Genomic DNA, 22,016 nt, shown 5'->3' with positions numbered 1-22,016 from the left:
CGTCATACGCATTGATAAACAGGTCAGGACTGTTTTCCCCCAGAGAGCTGGTTATTAAACATTTGTCAGCATACCACTGAGTTTAGGCTAAATGAACTATCAGTTGAAGCACTCTCTACTTTAGCCTTTGATAAACACCTTTCTAAAATGCACTGGGATGTTTTTCTACCTTAAATGTATAGAGCATGCTGAAGATTATTGTTCCAAATTGTTCCAGGTGTCTTTGATACCTCAGACTTCTTTAATGCTCAGAATAATCATCTTAAACATTAGCAAGTTCACCTCTTATGACATGTTAAAAGAAATATGTTATTTCCGGGTCAATTTTATATAAAATATCAAGTTGTAAATTGTTTATATAAATTTGTAATATTTCGTTTCATTGCAGCAGCCACTGGTGACATGCCAACTTACCAGATCCGAGCTCCTACTACTGCTTTGCCACAGGGAGTAGTGATGGCTGCCTCACCAGGAAGTTTGCACAGTCCCCAGCAACTAGCAGAAGAAGCAACACGCAAACGAGAGCTGAGGCTAATGAAAAACAGGTAGGATGTTTCACTGGGAATCAGGAACCACTTACTGGGCACATAATTTATTGCGGTGGGGCTTTTAAAATTTTTTTTTTTTTCAACGTTTATTTATTTTTGGGACAGAGAGAGACAGAGCATGAACGGGGGAGGGGCAGAGAGAGAGGGAGACACAGAATCGGAAACAGGCTCCAGGCTCTGAGCCATCAGCCCAGAGCCTGACGCGGGGCTCGAACTCACGGACCGCGAGATCGTGACCTGGCTGAAGTCGGACGCCTAACCGACTGCGCCACCCAGGCGCCCCATGCTGTGGGGCTTTTAAAGAAATTGCTTTTTCTAAGCCATTTCTCCCAAGTTAACTGTTATGTGGCATATTTGGGTTTGTGCTCTGCATGTGATGGTAATTAGATTGTCTTCTAATGAGAGTGCCTAGCCATGAAACCATGGTACATCCTTATGTGTCATAAGGGTAATGTGTGAAAGATACATTAATGTTTTTAATCATGATGGAAGTACTTTATTACAAATAAAGATTTTTTTTAACTTGGTACTTACTTTGTGAAGTAGGTAATGAGTATAATTTTTTAGTTTCTTTATGGGCAAAATAAATGTGTGAGTTAAGCATTTCTAAACCTTTTAGGGGCACCTGGCTGATTTAGTCATAGAGTCTTAATCTTGGGGTTATGGGTTCAAGCCCCATGTTGTGGGTAGAGTTTACTCAAAAAAAAATTAATTAAAAATCTTTTCTAAGCCTTTTATATGTAGTTTCCTTCTTTTTAAAAAATTTATTCTTGAGAGAGAGAGAAAGAGAGACAGAGCATGGGCTGGGGAGGGTCAGAGCAAGAGAGAGAGACACAGAATCTGAAGCAGGCTCCAGGCTCTGAGCTGTCAGCACAGAGCCCGACGCGGGGCTCAAACTCACAAACCGCGAGATCATGACCTGAGCTGAAGTTGGGTGCTTTACCAACTAAGCCACCCAGGCGCCCCTATGTAGTTTCCTTTTATCTAGTTTGTAACTTTGTTGGTTCTCTGTTATACTGAAATACATACTAATTCTGATAAATTTTAGTCAAGTGCAAATACAAAGCAACAAAGAAATAAAATTACTCATAGCCCCATCATCTAGAGATGCCTATTAATGTTACAGTATATGTACTTTCAGTTTATGCTGTCTCCTTTTCTCACTCATTCTTGTACCATGTCTCATGTCTCTGTATTTTTATTTTTTAAACAGGAGTATGTCCTAAAAATGCTGTTTTCCAAAATTCTTTAATTTGACTTGTATATTTCTTGGTTAAGTTTTTATGATGGAAAATGGTGCAAATTAATCTGATTTTGAAAATGAACAGAATAGTCTAAGAGTTCTCTCAGTTAAGTCTTGTTGCCTTATTCCTAATAATGTTCTCATTGTAAGAACACAAAACATTTCAGAGATCATGTGCTTACCTATGACCAGGACCACATGTGGTAGTTTGTTTAGTAGGCATTATTAGCAACCTAGTTAATCTAGAAATTGTGGCCTCTGAGCCGCTATGATTCAGAAACAAGTGGTGACTTCCTAACTGTCCTTTGTAACTGAATGTGAACCAGTAGCAGCTATGTTCAGTTTACTAACAGCCCTTAAAATGTCACATTTTTATACATTATAGGACTCCTTAAAGTGGCTTCAGTTCCCAAGCAAATTAATTATCACAGACCACTAGGTGGAGTTTTGTACAGATTATCAGAAATAGGATTATTCAGATATACACATCTTTCCCAGTGCTTGTTCCAAATTAACTAAGTCATGCTGGATTCATATTTTCCATTGTCAGTGTTTTGCTCAGAAATCCTGAAGGAGCTGAATGGATGGGGCTCACATAGTATCATCCATAGTTGTTTTATGGATGGTCTCTAACTCAGATGTGATGGAGGAATATGGATATTATGAAACTGTACTTTCAAAGGTCTCTGGAGCTGTGAACATAATTGCTTGTGTGGTCACAGCAGGAAGTTGTGAAGTTCAGTTAAGAAATATAAAATGTGATCATAATGCAGACTGTAAAATTATTCATTGGTGTCTTATTTTCCTAAAGAAAATAAAAAGACCTAGAAAGTAGCATTCTTCTTTCCCTTTTGTCATTATTTTGTACCTTTATTTGTAGATTAAAAAATTGTGTCAGTAGAACTATCAAAATGAAATAGATGAACTGTTAGGCAGTGGGTTCCTATAAATGTGCCCCACAAGTACCTACACGTGCATAAGAAATTTCCCTGGCCAGAAAAATCATGAAATTTAGGTTTTAAAAAAATAATCAGCAAATAACAACTACTGGATAGCGTTTGTGTTTGGGCTGTGAATAACCAAGGGAAATGGAGCCCTAACCTTGTAGGTGTTATTTTGATCTTCTATGGCTGGTCCAGAGATATGTACAGCCAGAACAAAAGCTGAGCAGTGTCATCAGGGATCCAGGTTTCTCCTCCCTGCTCTGTCATCTTCAGCACTGACATTTGTTCTTATCATCACAACATGGCTGCCACATATCTAGGCATTTCATCAGGCGGGAAGAAGGGAAAAGGGCTAGAGCCCAAAACTGGGGCTGGCTGAGTCTAACCTTTCTGAAAACTTCTCCTGGAAGACCCTCCCAGCATCTTTCTTTCCTTTTTTTTTTTTTTTTTTGTTTATGTTTTATTATTTATTTTTGAGAGAGAGCATCCACGTGAGTGGGGAGGGGCAGAGAGAGAAGGAGACAGAATCTGAGGAAGGCTCCAGGCTCTGAGCTGTTAGCACAGAGCCCGATTTGGGCTCAAATGCATGAACAGTGAGATAATGACCTGAGCCAAAGTTGGACACTTAACTGACTGAACCACCCAGGTATACCAGCCCCCCTACCCCCCTGCATCTTTCACCTACATTTCCTTGGTTAGAAATAGCTAATAGAATCCCTAGCTCCAAGGGATTCTGAGAAGGATCTATTCTAACTTTCCAGATATCAACTTCAGAGCAGGACAAGGGAAAAGTAGATGATCAATGGCTAATAGGTTGCTCACTTGAGCAAGTACCATAGGTAGGTTTTAAGTGCTTCATTTCTACTGTTTCTTTCTTTAACTCTCATGTAACTTTCACATAAGAAAGGGTGTGGTTATGATCCTTACTTTACAGAAGAGGAACTCAGGTTCAGAGAGGTTAAGTAGTAAGTTGTAGCATCCTGCACTGGACAGAACCTGAGTATGCGATCAGGCAGTCTTTATTCCAGAGCCTGCCCGCTGTACTATACCAGAGTCATCTCAGAAAGACCTCAGAGTAAGCTTCACATTTAACTTCATGGAACGTATGTAGGTTTTACTTATTAACCTGAAAGACCTCTTATACATTTCTTTCTTTATTCTTTGGCTGGCATTTATGGTAGATATGATAGATATTTCTCCCAGTCCAGTGACAGTTTGTGTTTCTTTACAGCCATGTCAACATTTCCTCTTTGCTATGTATTTCCTCTTCATGCTGAGGATATATCCAAATAAATGCACGGCCTGAAAACTGAGCTAACTATTAATAGAAGAAACAGGTGTTTTCCATAGCTGGGAAGTACTTAGGAATGTACCATCTACCGGTGTGATCATTTAAAGCTTTGTGTTTGGAACATTTTCACTGGTAACATGCACCTGCACCCACATGAGATATGAATTATGATATTTATGACAAATAGTATACTTTGGTAAAGAAAATGAAAAAAAATAAATATTTCACAACACTGCTATTAGATATTTCAAATTTCATTTAATGGTAACTTGCTTTGTAAAATGACTATCTCCCTTCCAAATCTAGAATTTAATATAATGATCCAATCATGAAAATCTTGGTATTAATAAATGTATTTTAGTTCCTTTATAGAAAAGTTTAATTATGTTCTCAAACTGGCAAATTTATGAGTGTGCTTGGATTTATTCTCAATTTTTCCCGATGCATCATTTAGATTAAATAAATCTGTATTAAACAGATTCAGTTAACTTTTTACATTTTTTTTTTTTGTTGTTAACTAGTTGAGAAGTCTGAGAGCTTTGTGAGTTCACAGGGTGAGGGCATTGTTCTTGGCTAGGAAGTAGGAGTTGATCTTTTCCTGCAGTTCACTGGGATTTCAAGGTCTTTTTTCTGCTGATACTGGGTCCCATGGAGAAAACACAGATAACAAGTTGTTAGTGAGAGTAAACCATCCTAAAAATACAGCAGAATTGGCCAAATCTATTGTGCACATCACTCCTGGTTCAGAATTGGGGCACTGTGAGTCGGCATTATAGTAACTGGTGTTCAGCCATCCAACACAGCTTTTGTTAATATATGCGTGAGTTATCTGTTTCAGTGTAGGCTTTTTTGATATGAAGCACACCCCAAAGGCAGTTATTTTCAGTTGACTACTCCAAAATAACACTGTTATCAGAGGGTGCATTCTACAGAGGACTTAAATGATGTGGTTGCCACCCCCTCCCACCCTAAAAATCAGGAGAAAGAGAAAAATGTTGGCTGTATTTATTCTTTTTTGGTGGGGCTATACATGAAAATGACTAGCTCATCTGTTTGTGTTTGTTGCTTTGGCTGGTCTGTCCTTTGGGCATGCCTACAGTGCTTCAACAATCCGTATATTGGGTAATTAATGTACTTGATTAGAAAACAGTCTTGAAATACACTTTTGGGTTATGTAGTAGCTTCCTTTCCAAAATTTTAATTGTGGTGCTTTCACTTCATGGCTTTAAATTATCTGAATTACTGAGTGTTGTATTATGTACCCTCCCTTCTTCTCTTCCTTAATTTTCAAAAGCAGAGTCCATTTCATTTTGGTTCATGAAAATGTACATGACTTGCTTCCTGTTGTCTGTATCCAGGTTGTTTTCTAGCCAATAAACTGCTTCTTGCAGTCGTGGTTGAGCTTATTTGTTTTACTGGTATTTAGTCTTGAAGAATCAAAATCTCCAATAATGACATTTCAAGTTTCTGAGGATTAATTTTTTCCAGTATTTTTGATCAAATAAAGTTAATTCATTGTGATGGAATATGTGGCTTTTGGTGGACAAAAATAACGAAGAGACTTAAAAGGATCTGTAAGTGTTTTTGTAGAATTTCCACTTGGGAATGTGGTCCTATTGTTTTAGGTTACTGAAAACCATTCTGGTCACTGTGATCATGGAATGTGTGCCCTAAGAAAACACCATGTACAACGAATGATGGGCAAATTGTGCTCTCAAGTCGGTTCTGTTGTTTTAAAGTAATCTTATAAAAGGCATGTGCTTGGTTACATTTGTTGTGTGGCTTTGTATAAACCTTACCTAGGATTGATTGGCTGTTGAGTTTGGGGGGCAGAAGTTCATTTGAGCCGGTCTGAATTGTGCTGGGAAGTTGTTCCTGTAGTCATTTGCCTTGTGTTGGTTCCAGGGAAGCTGCCCGGGAGTGTCGCAGGAAGAAGAAAGAATATGTCAAATGTCTTGAAAATCGTGTGGCTGTGCTTGAAAACCAAAACAAGACTCTCATTGAGGAACTCAAGGCCCTCAAAGATCTTTATTGCCATAAAGCAGAGTAACTGTCTTTGACTTGGACCTTGTTTACTATGAACTCTAATCAAGGCAGGAGATGCAGCAATTCTACTAATTGCCATGTGGACTTGTGGAAGGGACACTTGTGACCCTTAAGAATCCAGTTTGGCTTAGTGTTTGACATTGAATTGGGAACGCTGTTCCAAGATTTGGAATGCAGCCATGATCACATTTAGCAAGCTTACTTCAGCCTGCTTGTCAATAGCATGCAAAAAAGTGTTTTGTTTCCCTCTTTGCTTCTACTTTTTTTCAGGGAAGCTGCTAAAGAATGTCGACGTCGAAAGAAAGAATATGTAAAATGTCTGGAGAGTCGAGTTGCAGTGCTGGAGGTTCAGAACAAGAAGCTCATAGAGGAACTTGAAACTTTGAAAGACATTTGCTCTCCCAAAACAGATTAGTAGAAATATTTAACTATGAACTGATTACAACATGTACAGTTGCTTTTGAAGGCAATACAATATATAGCCAGCAAGAATTACAGCTTTTTTCCTTTGTATCATTCATCATATTCTCTAACCTCTGACATTCCTAAAATGCCTCACTGTACGTAGTTAACTATTAGCTATAACTTCAATTTTTTAAAAAGAGACAGCTGTAAAAAATGTATGTAACAAATTCTTAAAATGCAGTATTTGTAAGACTTGTTCCAATGCCACATATTTGCAGTTCCTAACCTCTGTGTCATGAATAGTGTCCTATGCAATAAAATTTTTTTGCAGGTCTTTAAAAATCATTTTAGGAAAGGATGATCAAGATAATGCATCCAGCAGTACAGTAAAAGCAAACCACAAACAAACAAAAAAATACCTCAGGAAAGAATTGAAAGAAAAAATTGAAAGAATCTAATGATATGCCTATATGAAAATAATAGCCTATAAATGAATTTATGGCATTTACAGATTTTTATATTACTTGCTTTGTAAAGAAAATATTGTATTGCTGTCCTTGAATGCCATAGTTGAAGAGAGTTTTTAATAGAACCATGTTGGTTACACTTTGTAGTGTGTGGTGCTCATTTAACTATCTGAACCTTTACTACAGTTTTTACTCTATTGTGTAATATAAAAGATCTTGCAGAAAAGTTCTTAGTGTCGGTTTGAATGAATAGCCTAATGAAAGTTATGACAAATTTTTAATATTTGGAACGTGTTAAAAGTTGACGTTAAAAATGTATCTGCATAGCTTCACGTGTGTGGAAGCCTGTTTCTACACTGGGTCATGCTCTTTGCAGATGCCCTTTGCGCCATCTCATCAGTAGGATGGCCCCAGAGCTGTTACACAGAAGAGTGGCTGCTAGAGATTCAGGTTGTGTGATGGAGTAGGCCTTTCTGCAGATATTCTGGAAATCTCCTGTTGACGGCCTCTGGTTGTGAGTTTGAGCTAACAGCCATAGGAGTTTTAAAGTAAAAACCAAAACAACCCAAGATTTTATTTTCCCTTTCAAAACATCTTGAAATCTACACCAGATCAAAGATTTTTTTGTCAGCACATTCAGATGAAGTTCACTACCAGTGTTATTACTGGTATTTACATTTTGTTCTGTTTTTATAATAAAAACCTTCAAGGTATAAGCCCGAAGCCCTACTGGTAAGATGCTCTGTCATCTCTCATTCACTCCTGAGACATTTGTTGAATGCCTACCATGTGCTAGACTCTGCTCTATGTTCTCTCATAACTTCTGATTTGTTCAGGATGTCCCCCCCACCCCCAACCCCTACTTTCAATAGTGGAACCTGGTCAGTATGTCAGGGAGGTACAGAAACAGGAGGTCATTTGTATCGTGTCTAACTGCTGTACCCCCAGCCCCCACCAGCCATAATTCTTTCCCTTATCTGTAACTCCCAGAAGGTAGGGCCTGCCATTTGGGCCTTTCTTTAGAAAGACTTACCTACCTTCAGAATCTGAGCTCCGAATCTCTTTTATCTCAATTTTTGTCTTTTCTTCTACAGAGAAGTAAGATGAGGAAAGAAGACAAGGAAGAAAAGAGGAAAGGAAAATCCTAAGTTTCAGGTGAAGGAAAATGGGGCTTCATATTCAGTCAGTCGCTGTAAATCAAATGTGTGCTCAGTGTGGAGCTGAGAGGGAGACACAAGGATCAGCAGACAAGATGTAAAAAAGTTAGAGGCAGTGAATGCCATATGTTAGAATTACAGGCAGATGTAGGCAAGGATTAAATAAGAAACTATCGTGGAGGAGGCAGATTTTGAACTGGCTCTGAAGTACGTGATAGTGTGGGGGAGGAGGGTATTTGGGACGGGGCATGCAGGGCATGCGCTATACTCCAAGGAGCTTGAATTTACAACGTTACTCCTCGCACAAGAGTTTAGTTTCCAAGAGAGGGAAAGCCTGTGCATGTGTTCCTGTGTGGTCTCTGCTCTATAAAATAGCTTGTTATTTCAGAGGAAGGAGATTGCATCTGATTACTTGGGGCCACAAAAAGCAGGTGTCTCCTCATTCCCCAGTGGTTTAAACTAGGAGGAGATATTATGCCCTCCCCAAACAAGAAGTGCAGAGGTAGGAAATCCCATGCTTGTTTAATTTAGTGACTTAACAATGGCCTCACGACCAGATCATTGCTCCCTGTTTTGGCTGGTTCCCCCATCTCGATATTGCTGCTACAGATGCAGGCACCGGAGAGGGGACAAGTGGCACACCCCATTCTTCTGTCCTGTTTTAAGAACAAGGAAGACTTGCACACCAGACCTTCAGCAGCAGATTCCCTCGAGTTTTACCAGCTAGATTTTCACCAGAACCTCCCTCCATAACCAATCGCTGGCAAGAGGAGTGGATTACTAGTGAAGATTCTACCCTTGGGGCTGAGAGGGTTTCAGGCTTCTATGAAGCATATGGCCATCAGTGTTGGATCAAACTGGGGCTCTGGGAGAATGGTGTGTGGGCAGCTGACAACGTAAGGAAGACGCATGAGTGCTTCAACTGTCCAGGTAGTTAAGTGGAGGTTGTTAAGAGGGGACTTGGGCCAAGCTCTCAGAGGTGTGTGGGAACTTTTAATTCTTACTTCTCCAGTGTGTCCCTGAAACAAAAACTTGTGCTACTAAAAATACAGTTTGATAGCTCTCCATTCGGCCTTCAACAGATACTGACTACAACCTCTCACTAAACAGCGAGCAGCGAATTGGAAGCTGCATGGATATTGTACACCTTGTAGAACAGTGTTGTGTAGAATCCACAGCTGTCATTGCATTTGTGTCTCTTTTTTTTTCTCCTATAATTTTCAGAATCTGGACTTATGCATGTAGAAATTACCGATCGTGAATTGTGGGATTATGCCTCCTTTTCAGATTTAACTAGGTAGTTCTCAATGTTAAATCATTTGAAGCGAGAAAATAAAGGAAATGAATTTCTGCCGCACATTTAAATGTGTTTCAGCTCTAGGCTTGCTTGAAGTAGGACCTTTCGCATCAGCAACCACACTTCTAGGTTTTCTTTATTATATTCTTCTTAATGTCCAGTACGGTCTGTTTCCTACGTGCTGAAAGTACACTTTGAAAACAAATGAGGACTTGTGAAACCAACACAGTTTTTCTAGTCTACAACCAAAAAGAATGAAGCAATTTGGACACGTGTGAGCTAAGCAGAATTGCAAGCCAGCCGGCTAGCCACGATGCACTGATTTTCCTGTTTTATAGTATGTACCAAGGTTTTCAGGAACTTAAATGTGGCTCATCTTTTCTAAGGTCGTCCCAAAGACACAGGCCTGATTCTGAACTACTTGAGCATGGTATATTTCAATATTCTATATAAATCCATTTTATCATAGCTACGTTTCATATTTATGCATTTTAGAATTCCAAATGTATTTTAGTGCAAAGCATTTTTAACATGTTTGTTCTTCAAAGATCCATTTTGCCATGGGGTGCTGTGTGATAGCTTACAATGAGATTTAAGATATTTCTTTTCAGGGCCATCTTCTTTACACACCCACACATAATTAATTCCATCAGGGATGGAAAATGATGAGTAAAAGGAGAAAGCTAACCTTGTTATATAACTTTGTTGTACTAGATTGTACTTGCTCAAATAAAGTGCGGCCCTTGTTATTTCCAAGCCAGTCTTAATTTTCAAAAGGATACCGAGCTTTTTTTCAGATTTCTTTATCAGAAAAATATTTGGGGAAAGAGCATCGAAAAGCTGAGCCAGCATGGGTTATTTGGAGTACACACACACACGCGCGCGCACACACACACACACACACACACACACACACACTTCATTCACTCTCTGTTCTTTCTTTTAATTCAGGTCTTTGCCTTCCCTGGGCAGTAGAATAGAACTGGACATAAAGCCCTGCTCTAAATCTACAGTAGGTATTCCTTTGATTCCTCTGTGCAGAAACCAGTCAAAACCTGAAATAATTCTGAACCAGAAAGATTTTCCTTCTCTTTGTCCCACCTCCCATGGGGTCTGTCCATCACCTCCCAGTTGTGGGGGTGCATGGGCAGGGTAGCAACCACGGGCACTCAGATACTCTGAAGGGCACGTGAGGCTGGACTTTCAGCTTCCCAACTCTCATGAGGGGAAGGCATATGCTCTTCTAAGTTACAAATTGACTTTTTACTTTTCAAAAATTAGCACGTTAAAGAACATTTTTTAATGTAGGTAACACATATTTGAGGTTCAAATTTCAAGAGCTACAATGGCATATGGTGAAAAGTCAGTCTCCTGTCCCTGATTTGATGCCACCTCCTGGGAGAGCAACCACTATTACCAGTTTCTTTTTTGTGAAAGAGATACCTTTAATTCATCGATCATGCCACCTGCTTCCTTAAATTATTATCCCATCGTCAGAGCTGTGTGATCTGGAGTTTCTGGAAAGAGATATAGAGAGTCAGCACGTTCATTCATTCCTTCAAGTCAACAAGTGAGGTTGCATTAGTAAGAGTAAGTCCAGAAGGAGAGAGGACCAGGGGCTGTGACAACCATGTGACTTCATGGACTTTTTTTTTTTTTTTTGGACTTTCTTCAGTCATGTGCTGAGTTCTATGGATGCTATAACCATGCAAAAATAATTGCTGCCATTTACAGAGTGCTTACTCTGTGCCAGGCACCAAACAATGTGCCATATAGGGCTTATCACAGTTAATTCTCATAACCCAACAAGTGTTGGTGCTTTTATTGTCATCCCCAGTTGGCAGATGAAGAAACAGGCTTGAAGACAAGGGCAAGTAACTTGCCCAAGGTTCCATAGCTGTCAGAGCTCAAGATCAAGAGCAGAACCAGGCAAGGGGAGGGGTGCCTGCATAGCTCAGTCAGTTGAGTGTCAGACTTTGGCTCAGGCCATGATCTTGCAGTTCATGAGTTCAAGCCCTGTGCAAGCTCTGTGCTGACAACTCTGAGCCTGGAGCCTGCTTCAAGTTCTTTGTCTCCCTCTCTCTCTCCATCTCCCCCCCTCGCACTCTGTCTCTGTTTCTCTCTCTCTCAAAAATAAATAAACATTAAAAAAAAAAAGAAATAAAAAAATGAAAGAACCAGGCAAGGGACACAATGCCTCTGCCTCAGGGCTCTGACCTAGCCTGGATCAAATGTAGGAGAGGGACCATAAGAAGTGCATGCTGGTCAAGCAGGTGATGGCTGCTGTGGTGATAGTTCTGTGGTTCCGAGTGGTTAGATCTAGAAATCTCCAAACTTTTTATTTCCTAATGAGCGAAAGCATTTATTAGTTTCTCTGGTTTCTAAAATCCCTGATTTTGATCAGAAGAAAATGACTCTGTAGTTTAGCTGGCTATTGGCACATCACATCAACAGTTGTACTCATTGAAGTCAAATCATCAAGGTGAAAGAAATCCCAAAAGTGTACAGTTGACCCTTAAACAATATGGTTTGACGTTCATGGGTCCACTTGTACATGATTATTTTATGGTACAAAACTGTAAATGTGTTTTATGATCTTCTTAACATTTTCTTCCTCTAGCTTAGTTTATTGTAAGAATACAGTACACAATATATAAAATGTGTTAATTGACTGTTATCATTAAGTCTTCTGGTCAATAGTAGGCTATTGAAGTTTTGCGGGAGGGGTCAAAAGGGTTGGATTTTTACAGTAGGGAAGGGGATGTCAGCACCCCAACCCCTGCATTGTTCAAGGATCAACTATAGTTTACTCCTTTAATTTTATAGACAAGAAAGCCAAATTTCAGGTTAATTTACTTAACTACTGATAGCTCTTGGCCATGGAAAGACCAGAATACTCAGACCTTTTAACTAGTATAGTAATCTATATTACCATGATGCCTTGATTTTTTTTTTTTTTTTTTTTTTGCCCCTGTGGTCTGATGAGAGGGAAGCTCATGAAGGAATGCCTTGTCACTCACTGTAGGAAAGTCCCGCTGGTCTCTGGGAAACAGTGGGAGGATGCAGGGACCCTGTCAGGTCTGTCGTGGCCTACTACTTTATGAGGACATTTGACATACGGTGTAAGGGTCTCTAGAACAAATAGCTCTCAACAAGCCTTAACACCAAACAAGTGTTTGATGAGCTCTGGAAAGCACGGACTTATGGCAGACCAGTGTCAGGGTTTGACTTAGGAATAAACTTTAAAATTCTTACGTTTTAGGCGTGCCTGGGTGGCTCAGTCAGTTGGGTATCTGATTTCAGCTCAGGTCATGATCTCGCAGTTTATGGGTTTGAGCCACGCATAGGCTCTGTGCTGACAGCGGAGCCTGAAGCCTGCTTCAGATTCTGTGTCTCTCTCTATCTCTCTGCCTGTCCCCTACTCATGCTCTGTCTCTCTCTCAAAGATTAACATTAAAAAAATGTAAAATTCCTACCTTTTAAACACAGTAACTATTGATACACTTTTGAGGAAGTAAGTAGCCTAATAGGGAAGCTATTAAAAATCAGCTTTTTAGATAAAGGATAACATGACTGTACCTATATGTTTATTGTTTGGCATTACATATATCTAGAATTTTTATTTAGTAGGTATGAGCATTTCTATTTTTACCCAGTTGCACTCCTGTTTCTGAAGCACATTAAATTTTGGAGAACACACTCTGGGGTCAGGCCTCACCCATTTTTCCCCTAAGTCATGGATGGTTGCACCCATCCAATATTTACTGAGCATACAAGACTATTTAGTGTTATAGCCACAGCCCAACATGATGCATGTGCTATTTCTGTAACTCCTTATTCTGTTTTAACCATTCTTAGTCTATGAAGGCTTAAAAACTGATGGGTAAATAAGTGATTTTAAAATGAATCATTTTGCAGCAAAATTGCTGATTTTGTTTGAATTGCTTATAATTAGTTATTTTAGGTGGTTAGAACATAATGGAAAATGAGACCAATGTTAAAGAGTCTTGCCCCCCATACTATGTGTGGGTGTCACTCAGTTGTGGCCATGGATAGCATTTTAATTCTTATCTTAACCTGTTATCAGACTGTGGGGTTCCAAAGGATCGGGGGGCATGATCATATCACTAGAAATTATTGACAACACTGGGAAAGTACATCTTTCATTCACTGTGGGAGAGCAGTGATATTTTCAAGCTTAAAAAATGTAGTATATCTTGTTGCTTAGTAGATGTCAAGATCAGCATTTGTTTTGTTATCTTAGCTTGAAAGTTCAAAAAAATGTGATTGCAGATTAAGGCACTGATGATATTTGGCAATTGCTTAGAAGTTAGATTAGTGACAGAGTAGTGCTATGCCTTTGAACAACTGAAATTCAGGGACTTTTGGTGCAATATATGAAATTAGGAATAATAGCAGAATGTTAGAAATTCCAGATTTTGTAACATTAATCCATTTCAATATGAATTTTTTAAAAAATAAATACACAGATTTTTTTTCACATACAAAAATGTTTTAAAATACACAGGCATGTATGCTACTTTGATCAGCCAGAATTCTTACTATCCTTTTCCTCACTTAGCTCATAGTGTTAAAAATAAAAACACATTTGCTGCCACTAAGATTGCAGCTTTTAGACAATGCAAAAAATATACATATTTTTTCAGGCATAGTATAGGTCTGTATTATTTGCATGGTTTCATTTATCCTTTTATTGAGATGTCTGAATTGATACTACCCAGCTGGATTTTGTTGGGAATTTAGACCCTGAAGGGCAGAACACAAATCTCTTTTATCAAGGGTACATAACATGCCTGACCCATTAATCTTTCAAGTCAAGAGACATGACTTACGTCATTAAATGCCTGGTTGCTCTTGCTCCAGAAATACTTATAGGATCATGCAGTTTGGGGGAGGGCAGGGGAAGTTGGCAGACCAGTGCTTAGTAACTGGAGCTCCCAGCATAATGGTAGAGAGTGAAAAAGACTGGGTTGCCGTGGATTGCAGAACAGTTAGGGGCCCCTTCCACTGCTGGCATAGACTTCATTCACCAAAGCACATTAGGATTCCATGTGTAATTTTTCAGTCATAAGGCATTTTCACTTTAACTAATTACTTGAATATTTCTTGCAGAGCCTTTAGCATCCCAAGCATCGTCTCATGACTTACTTCACGGTTCTTGAATCAGACAGTGGTTATCTGTGTTTTTCAAATCTGCCCTGGATAGAAAGAACTACAGAAACAACAACAAAAAAAATCCCCAATGTTACAGATCATATAAATTGCAGAATGAATAACGGATGTGATTTTGTTTAAAAAACGCTTATTTTTGAGAGAGAGGAAAGAGAGAGAGACAGAGAGAGACAGGGCATGAGCAGGGGAGGGGCAGAGAGAGAGGGAGACAAAGAATCCGAAACAGGCTCCAGGCTCCAAGCTGTCAGCACAGATCCTGATGCAGGGTTCTAACCCACAAACTGTGAGATCATGACCTGAGTCAAAGTTGGATACCCAACTGACTGAGCCAGCCAGGTGCCCTGGACATGTGTTTGAATCTAGGGTCTATGGCTGAGAGCCCACCAGACCTGGTTCTAGTCCTAACTGTTCAATTAACCACCTTTGTCACTTTGGGCAGATCAGTTAACATGTCACTTAACCTCTGTCTTCTCTACTTTGACCTTGATATTTGGTGATACTGTGAAGGAAACAGTTGACCCTCAAATTTCTGAGAAAAGTTAATGTAAGTATCATCTCATCAGATCCTTTTTTTCTTATCTCTGTGAGCAGTTTCTGGATTCCTGGTATTCAAATCATTAATCCAAGAAATTGTCATTCACATTGCTTTTAGTATTAACCAGAATTCAAAAGCAAAAAGCCCTTAGATTGAAACTGACCTCATGATGAAGGCAGGGCATCTATTTTGATTTGGGAAACCTAGGTTAATATTTTGACAACTTTATTTGGACAAACCTTAGAAATAAGGTAAACTTTACTTGTAAATCTGCTTAAAATGTGAGAGAAAAATTTCCAGCTCACAAGTTTCCTCCGCCCTTAATCATAACAGGGCTGCACTGAGCAAAAGGAAGTCTTACCCCAGAAATAGTTGTGGTTTTCAATGTGTATTAGGTTTACCTTCCTATAATCCAATGTATTTTATGTTTTCAGAAGATCTATGGAAGTAATGAGAGAGACCGTACTCCTTTTAAAAGATTTCTTCATATTACCTAGTTACTTGAAAAGTTCACTGGTTAATGTTTGTCTAACTTAAAGGGAATTAGACCATTTTAAAAATTCCCCTTTAAAATGTACAATGTAAGATAAAATAGTTGTAAAAAATCAAAGTTTATATGTTTACTACAATGTATAAGTAGTCCAAAACTAGTTTTAATGATTTTGTTATTTTCAGTAAGAACGAATAGCTTATTCAAAACTATTGTGGCTTGGTTAGTTTTATTTATTGTATATACCATGAATAAAATGATTTGATAGCTTCAATCATTGTAGATCTGTATAAGACAACATTTGAAAATGTTTCCTGGGGCGCATGGGTAACTCGGTTGTCTGACTTTGCTCAGGTCATAATCTTGTAGTTTGTGAGTTTGACCCCTACATCAGGCTCTGTGCTGACAGCTCAGAGCCTGGAACCTGCTTCGGATTCTGTGTCTCCCTCTCTCTCTGCCCTCCCTTGCTTGCACTCTCTCTCTCAAAAATAAATAAGCATTAAAAAAACTTAAGAAAATGTTTCCTTATTCCTGATGCCTAACTCTTTGATAACTTCAAGCACCTGAGAGTCAGAACAAAGGCATTTCTGTAGTGAAAGACAGCTATATCTAGCAGTTGCTGGCTTCTTCTTAGAAAATTAGGTTTATGGAAAAATCCTTCATGGCTGACTTTGCTGACATTCTGTGGTCATAGGAAGCATTGCAACTAATTTGTTGCATGTAACTTTCTTGAGGTATAATTTACATGCCATAAAACTCACCTGTTTTAAGTATACAATTCAATGATTTTGTGCAAATTTGCTAAATTGTGTAATCATCACCACTATCCAGATTTGGAACACTTTCACACTCCAATAAGAGTGTTTCATATTCCAATAGTCAACTAATTTGGTTTTATTTTGTTTGCTGTGATACAGAAATGGTTAAGTAGTTTTTGTAATTTGAAGTGCCTGGAAATTTCAAAATAACTAGAAAAGAATTCTATTCCTGAAGTTTTTGTTTTTTTGTATTTCTTCAGATAGCATCTAGGCTTTGAGCCACACTTAGAAAAAAAATCAGAATTATTACATCTTTGGTTGAGTACATTTCACACAATCAGGTGAAGACTACATTCAGAAATTAAAAGATCCATTGTTATTAAGCCTATTAAGGGATTAAACATGTATTTTTAAAGTATTATGATTTTACTGATATCATATTTGCCAGTCAAGGATTTGTTTATAATTGAAGGCTTATCCAAATCAAAGGACCTTACACCCTGTACGAGCTGTTAGGGATCAGAGGCATAAACACTGCCTCTGTTTTTGCAAAGCTTATTTGTCATTTCTGTTGATCTGGTCCTGAGATCAACAGATCAGGTTTATCAGGTTTATCAATAGAACATTAAACTAAAAATCCATCAACCTTTGCTCCCTCACCTCCTCACCCCTCGATGGACTCTGAAGTACCTCAACACACTGTAAGGTTAAAAAAAAGGGAGAAGAAATGGAATAGATATTGGGACTTAAGGCAAAATTTTCACTGATGAAATTATATATTTTTATAGAGGTATCTTGACCCTATTTGAATAATTGTGAATTCTGGCGCTTAATTCTTATTTTTGATCTTGATACTTTAGAATAACAGGAAAGAATATAATGTAGTATATGGTTGTCTTGGGTTTCATGATCAAGACTGGAATTGTTGATTGTACACATCAAGCTCTTCATCCTATTCTGTACATTCCATTCTCCACTAGAAATTTTGTGTGCGTTAATAGTAGGAATACCATGTAAATTTGAGACTCAGAACTGGCACTGACTCCTCTATGCCTAGAGAGGTTCACCAACAAAGACACTGTGTGTCTTTGGGCTTTGTGTCTTATCGGTGGATACAAAGAGAATCACCACGTTCCAGTTACAATACTGACAGGTCATTGTGTGCGTTTCAAGACTTATCTATAGGTGGCCTGATTAACGATATGTGGATAGTTTATGTACTTCTGATGTCCTGAAAAGGGTGTAGAATAGGCAGCACAGGTCTTTGTGCACCTGGAAACCCCTCTAGGTTACCAGGATGGTTTCCTGGGCAGTGAGAGGAATCCATTTCCATTTGCTCTGCCCTAGATCCTCCAAAATGAAAACGTGTGTGTGTGTGTAACTCTGTGGTAGTAGTATCTATGTATACATTCAGGGCAAATAGAGAACAGTTGCAGAAACAAGGGAATGCAGCTGATGTCTTGCTCACGTTTTGGAGTTCTTCCTGTTATCTCTGACAGTGGGTACAGCTGGAAATAAACTAGAATCTAGTCAGAAGTTTCTCATCATGGTGGCTGTCAAACCAACCTGACTTGGTGCCAGAGATTGGGAAAGAATTACAGACCAATTTAGGTTTTTAATATGGAAGCCAAAATCTTGAATAAACTATTTGCAAATATAGTTTAACAGTACTTTTAAAGAATAATAGAGACCAGCTAAGTGGAGTTCATCTCAGGAATGTAAAAATGATTCAGTATTAATAAATCTATGAATATAGTTCACATATTTATTAAAAAGGAAAAAATATCTCTATAGATGCCAAAAATTTTTACTACTTTCAGCACCTGTTTCTGATTTAAAAAATCTATAGTAGAAAGGTTTGTATGATTTTAAATACATGTGTGTCAAAGCACCAGTTAACATCATATTTGATGCTGAGGACAACAGATCAATAAAGGAAAACAAACAAGAGATGAAACTGACCACTCTGATTTTTCCTTTGACCCCTCTTTCCTCATAAAATCTTATCTTATTTTCATTTTGTCTTCTATTTTCCCCAATCTCCATTTATTGCTATAATCACCACTGGTTGATTTCCACTGCTCTGCTTTCTTCTCTAGCAAAGAGCAACCAAGATGGTGAGTGGAAAGCAGCATCTTCTGTTCTTGAGGAAAACTTAGCCCTGGGCTCCTGTGTATCTTTTTGACTTGTCTCTCTTTTGTTGGGAGTATTAAGGTGATTTTTATGGGATTTCCCCCCCACTCACCTACCTTCCTCTTATACTGCTCCTGGGGGTGGGAACTGGGATGAATTAGAAGCATCTAGAACCCTGCTCAGTCAAGAAGATAGTGGGAATCTGTTTTTCTCTCTTGATGAGTTTTTAAAGATTATGATATAAGTGTGACACCCCCCCACACACACTTTTTTTATTGCTACAGCATCATTTTGCTTTTAATCTCCCCATTTTTGTAATCATTAATTTGGGGGAGATATTATCTTTTCTGAACTCTCTCTCCATTTTACACTCAAGGTCCAGAGTGGACACATAATTTAAAAAGAGAAATTGGCAACTTTCATGGGAAAGTGAAGGATCTGTGGCAATCATGTTTGGATTAAGACCATATTCTATTTTATCTATAAAATGGGAACCCCTGGAGCCTGCAGTATCAGGTTGGGTATGATCCTGGCTATTAGCAGTTGGGGAAACTCATCTGAGGTGAGAAGATACCAGAAACCAGGTATGTTACTGTGGAATGCAGGCCAGGAACTAGATAGGGACTTTTTTTGTCCATCTTTGGAACTTGCCACAAAATGTTGCAGCAATGGGAGCCTCAGAGGCAGAGAGCAAGAGAGATTTAAGAAAGAATTTATGGACTCACACCTTCAGTAGTGGATTGGGTGGATTTAGTGCTGTCAACCCACTGGTTCCTGTGGCAGAATGCTTGGAAACATTCAGAGGGAGACTCGGCAGTAAAGTGTGTTGTCAGGAATCATATGTCAGATTTCTAAACACACACTGACAGGAGAAAAGACCTCTGCATATGTACTAAACCAGAAAGACTTGTGCCACAAGCACAGAGCAGATGTGGAGCTACTGGAAGCAGTCTGTGAAATTGGGCTCTATTGGACCAAGTTACCAGGAAAGCAGAGCACTACTGAGGAAACAGAGGCCCTGATTCTATCTGGTAAGGAAGCTAAGTTCAAGAGGAAGAGAGGGAAGAGACCACATCGAGAGTCTTCTGGGACCAATAGAGTGGTCAGATGTGAACAGTGGAGTGGAAGCAAGCATAACTCAGGATGCTAAATTCTTGACCACAAAGTTCTGGGAGACAGAGATAGACATGTCTCACTGCTGAGCCAAAGTGCCCTTGGAGCAAGCCCAAGGCCATGATCAAGACTATGTATGCCCTACTTTCTCTCCAGTGTGGGGCCTTAAGTCATGGTTAGTGTTGTGATGACCAACAGGTATTGCTAGGGCACAGTTGTTGACTACCATGGCAACAACTTCATGGCTTTGGGGGACTCACTGAGTTTGAAATGTGTATTATTGCACTGGCTGCAAAGAGGATGGACTTTTTTTTTTAAGTTTATTTACTTAGAGAGAGAGCATGAGCAAGAAAGGAGCAGAAGAGAGAGAGAATCTCAAGCAGGCTCGGCATCATCAGTGTGGAGTCTGATGTGGGGGCTTGACCCCCTGAATTGTGAGATGATGACCTGAGCCTAAATCAAGAGTGGGATGTGTAACCAACTGAGCCACCCAGGTGCCCGAGGATGGGATTTTTATAGGATACTATCCTTGTGGTAAAATCCCTACTTTAGTCATGCAGACGTCAAGGAGGGCAAAGGTGGCTGAGCCAAAAAAGACCTCTCTGACACCCTAGTCCTCTTTCTCTCTCTCTCTCTCTTTGCCCTCCTCTCTTGCAAAAGCAAAGACTAGCTGAAGAGTGGGTCAATTAGTGATGTTTGTGTGTGGCAGAGTGCTGGGGATGGAGCATCGCCCTCCACCATTGAGATAATAAATTTGTGTTGTTTTCAGCCACCCAGTTTGTGGTAATTTATTCCAGCAGCCACAGGAAACTCCTACAGATTCCTACTCAATCCTACAAGAGGAAGTGTTCTTAACTATGGAGCCTCAGCCCAGACCTACTGAATCCAAAACTCTAGGGAAACTGTGGGTTTAATTTTCTTTTTCTTTTTTTTTTTTTTGAGAGAGAGAGAGTGAGTGCGAGCAAGGGAGGTGCACACTATTAGCACGGAGCCTACGTGGGGCTCAATCCCATTAACCATGAGATCATGACCTGAGCCAAAATCAAGAGTCTGAAGCTTAGGGGTGCCTGGATGGTTCAGTCGGTTAAGCGTCCAACTTCAGTTCAGGTCATGATCTCACGGTTCATGGGTCTGAGCCCTGTGTGAGGCTCAGACTTTGTGCTGACATCTTGGAGCCTGGAGCCTGCTTTGGATTCTGTGTCTCCCTCTCTCTCCACCCCTCCTCCCTCATACTCTGTCTCTGTCTCTGAAAAAAATGAATAAATGTTAAACAAATTTTTTTAATTAAAAAAAAGGAGTCTGAAGCTTACCCAACTGAGCCACCCAGGTGCCCCAAAACTTCAGTTTTAAAAGCTCTCCAGGGCTCAGTGTGGAGCCTGCTTTGGATTCTCTCTCTCCCTCTCTCTGTCCCTCCCCTGCTCACACTCACTCACTCTCAAAATAAATAAGCATTTAAAAAATAAAAGCCCTCCAGAAAATTCTGACACCCAGCTAGAGGTGACAACTGCATCTGTAAAGACTCTTCTTTTCCTCACCTGCCATAACCAGGGTCTCAGGTTTCAGAGGATGTGTTTGGGGGAATGGATTTATGCTGAACCAGGAGCACAATCCCTTTGTGAAGCAGAGAACATAATTTCAAGATACTGTAGGGGAACAGAAATTATTTTTCCTGCATTCTCCTAGGTTTTCTGGCTGGGGCCCTATAAACTAGGCTGATAAAAGACAAATCAATGAGAGAAAAGCAAGCAAAAGTTCATTAGCATGTGCACCACCCTTACACCTGGAGTATTCAGAGATGAGTAACTCAAAGTGGTGCTTAGAACTCGGGCTTATGTGGAATCTCAGCAAGGGAACACTAATGTGTTACAGAAGCGATGAGACAAGGGAAAAGAACCTTGAGTCTCTGGCAAGCCAAACTGTGGGAAGGCACATTATGACAAACTAATGGTAAATAAAAGTTTAGTAGAAGTTGTTATGTAGATTCCTCTGGTGCTGTCTCCAGGGTGCTTAAGGTCTAAAGTTGTCTCTGGTGATTAATTTTGGTCCTTACTAATAGAGAAGGAAGGGGGACACCTTTGTAAACGTATGTCTTGCTTTCAGGCAAATAGGGGGAGGGCAGAGAGCTTTTCTTGTATCTGCTTCTTAGTTGCCTTCAGCTCAAAATAATCCTTATGCAAACGTGGTATATATTGGGGTGCATATTCTGACACCCTACAATACCTAATACCTTAACCATTTCCCATAATCCAGTATGATTCATACATTTCTTTTGAAAGTTAAGAAGACACAGTAAAAATAATTAAAAATCTAAATCTTGACATTTCAAATTCACCTTTTGTCTCAGATGCTATAAATTTTGTTTTGGGCTTAAGACTTAATCTATTTTGGGGCATCTG

The 22,016-nt window shown here is 39.4% G+C and overlaps 1 protein-coding gene and 1 long non-coding RNA gene across 31 annotated transcripts in view; one reads left to right on the top strand and one right to left on the bottom strand.

Moving 5' to 3' along the window:
- CREM (cAMP responsive element modulator) overlaps positions 1-7,083 on the top strand; it is a 72,484-nt gene extending 65,401 nt beyond the window's left edge. For 25 of the 30 annotated variants that reach the window (XM_086714555.1, XM_086714564.1, XM_086714577.1 and 22 more), the window contains 2 exons: positions 389-545; positions 5,932-6,564. In XM_086714555.1, the coding sequence (XP_086570681.1) occupies positions 389-545; positions 5,932-6,076 (302 nt within the window). In that variant the 3' untranslated portion in view covers positions 6,077-6,564. Of the gene's footprint in view, positions 1-388; positions 546-5,931 lie in introns of all 30 variants that reach the window. The other 5 variants (XM_086714566.1, XM_086714558.1, XM_086714553.1 and 2 more) reach the window with 1 other exon arrangement.
- Positions 4,265-5,935, bottom strand: LOC147579419 (uncharacterized). Its single transcript, XR_015253918.1, has 2 exons — positions 5,826-5,935; positions 4,265-4,665 (listed from the first exon to the last, which is right to left on the bottom strand). It is a non-coding gene; the product is annotated as an uncharacterized LOC147579419 (long non-coding RNA).
- Positions 7,084-22,016: the final 14,933 nt, after the last annotated feature.

Source organism: Puma concolor, chromosome B4, assembly GCF_028749965.1.
Source record: "Puma concolor isolate L17-30 chromosome B4, mPumCon1.1.hap2, whole genome shotgun sequence".
NCBI classification, from domain to species: Eukaryota; Metazoa; Chordata; class Mammalia; order Carnivora; family Felidae; genus Puma; species Puma concolor.
This window is presented reverse-complemented; position numbering and strand designations above follow the sequence as displayed.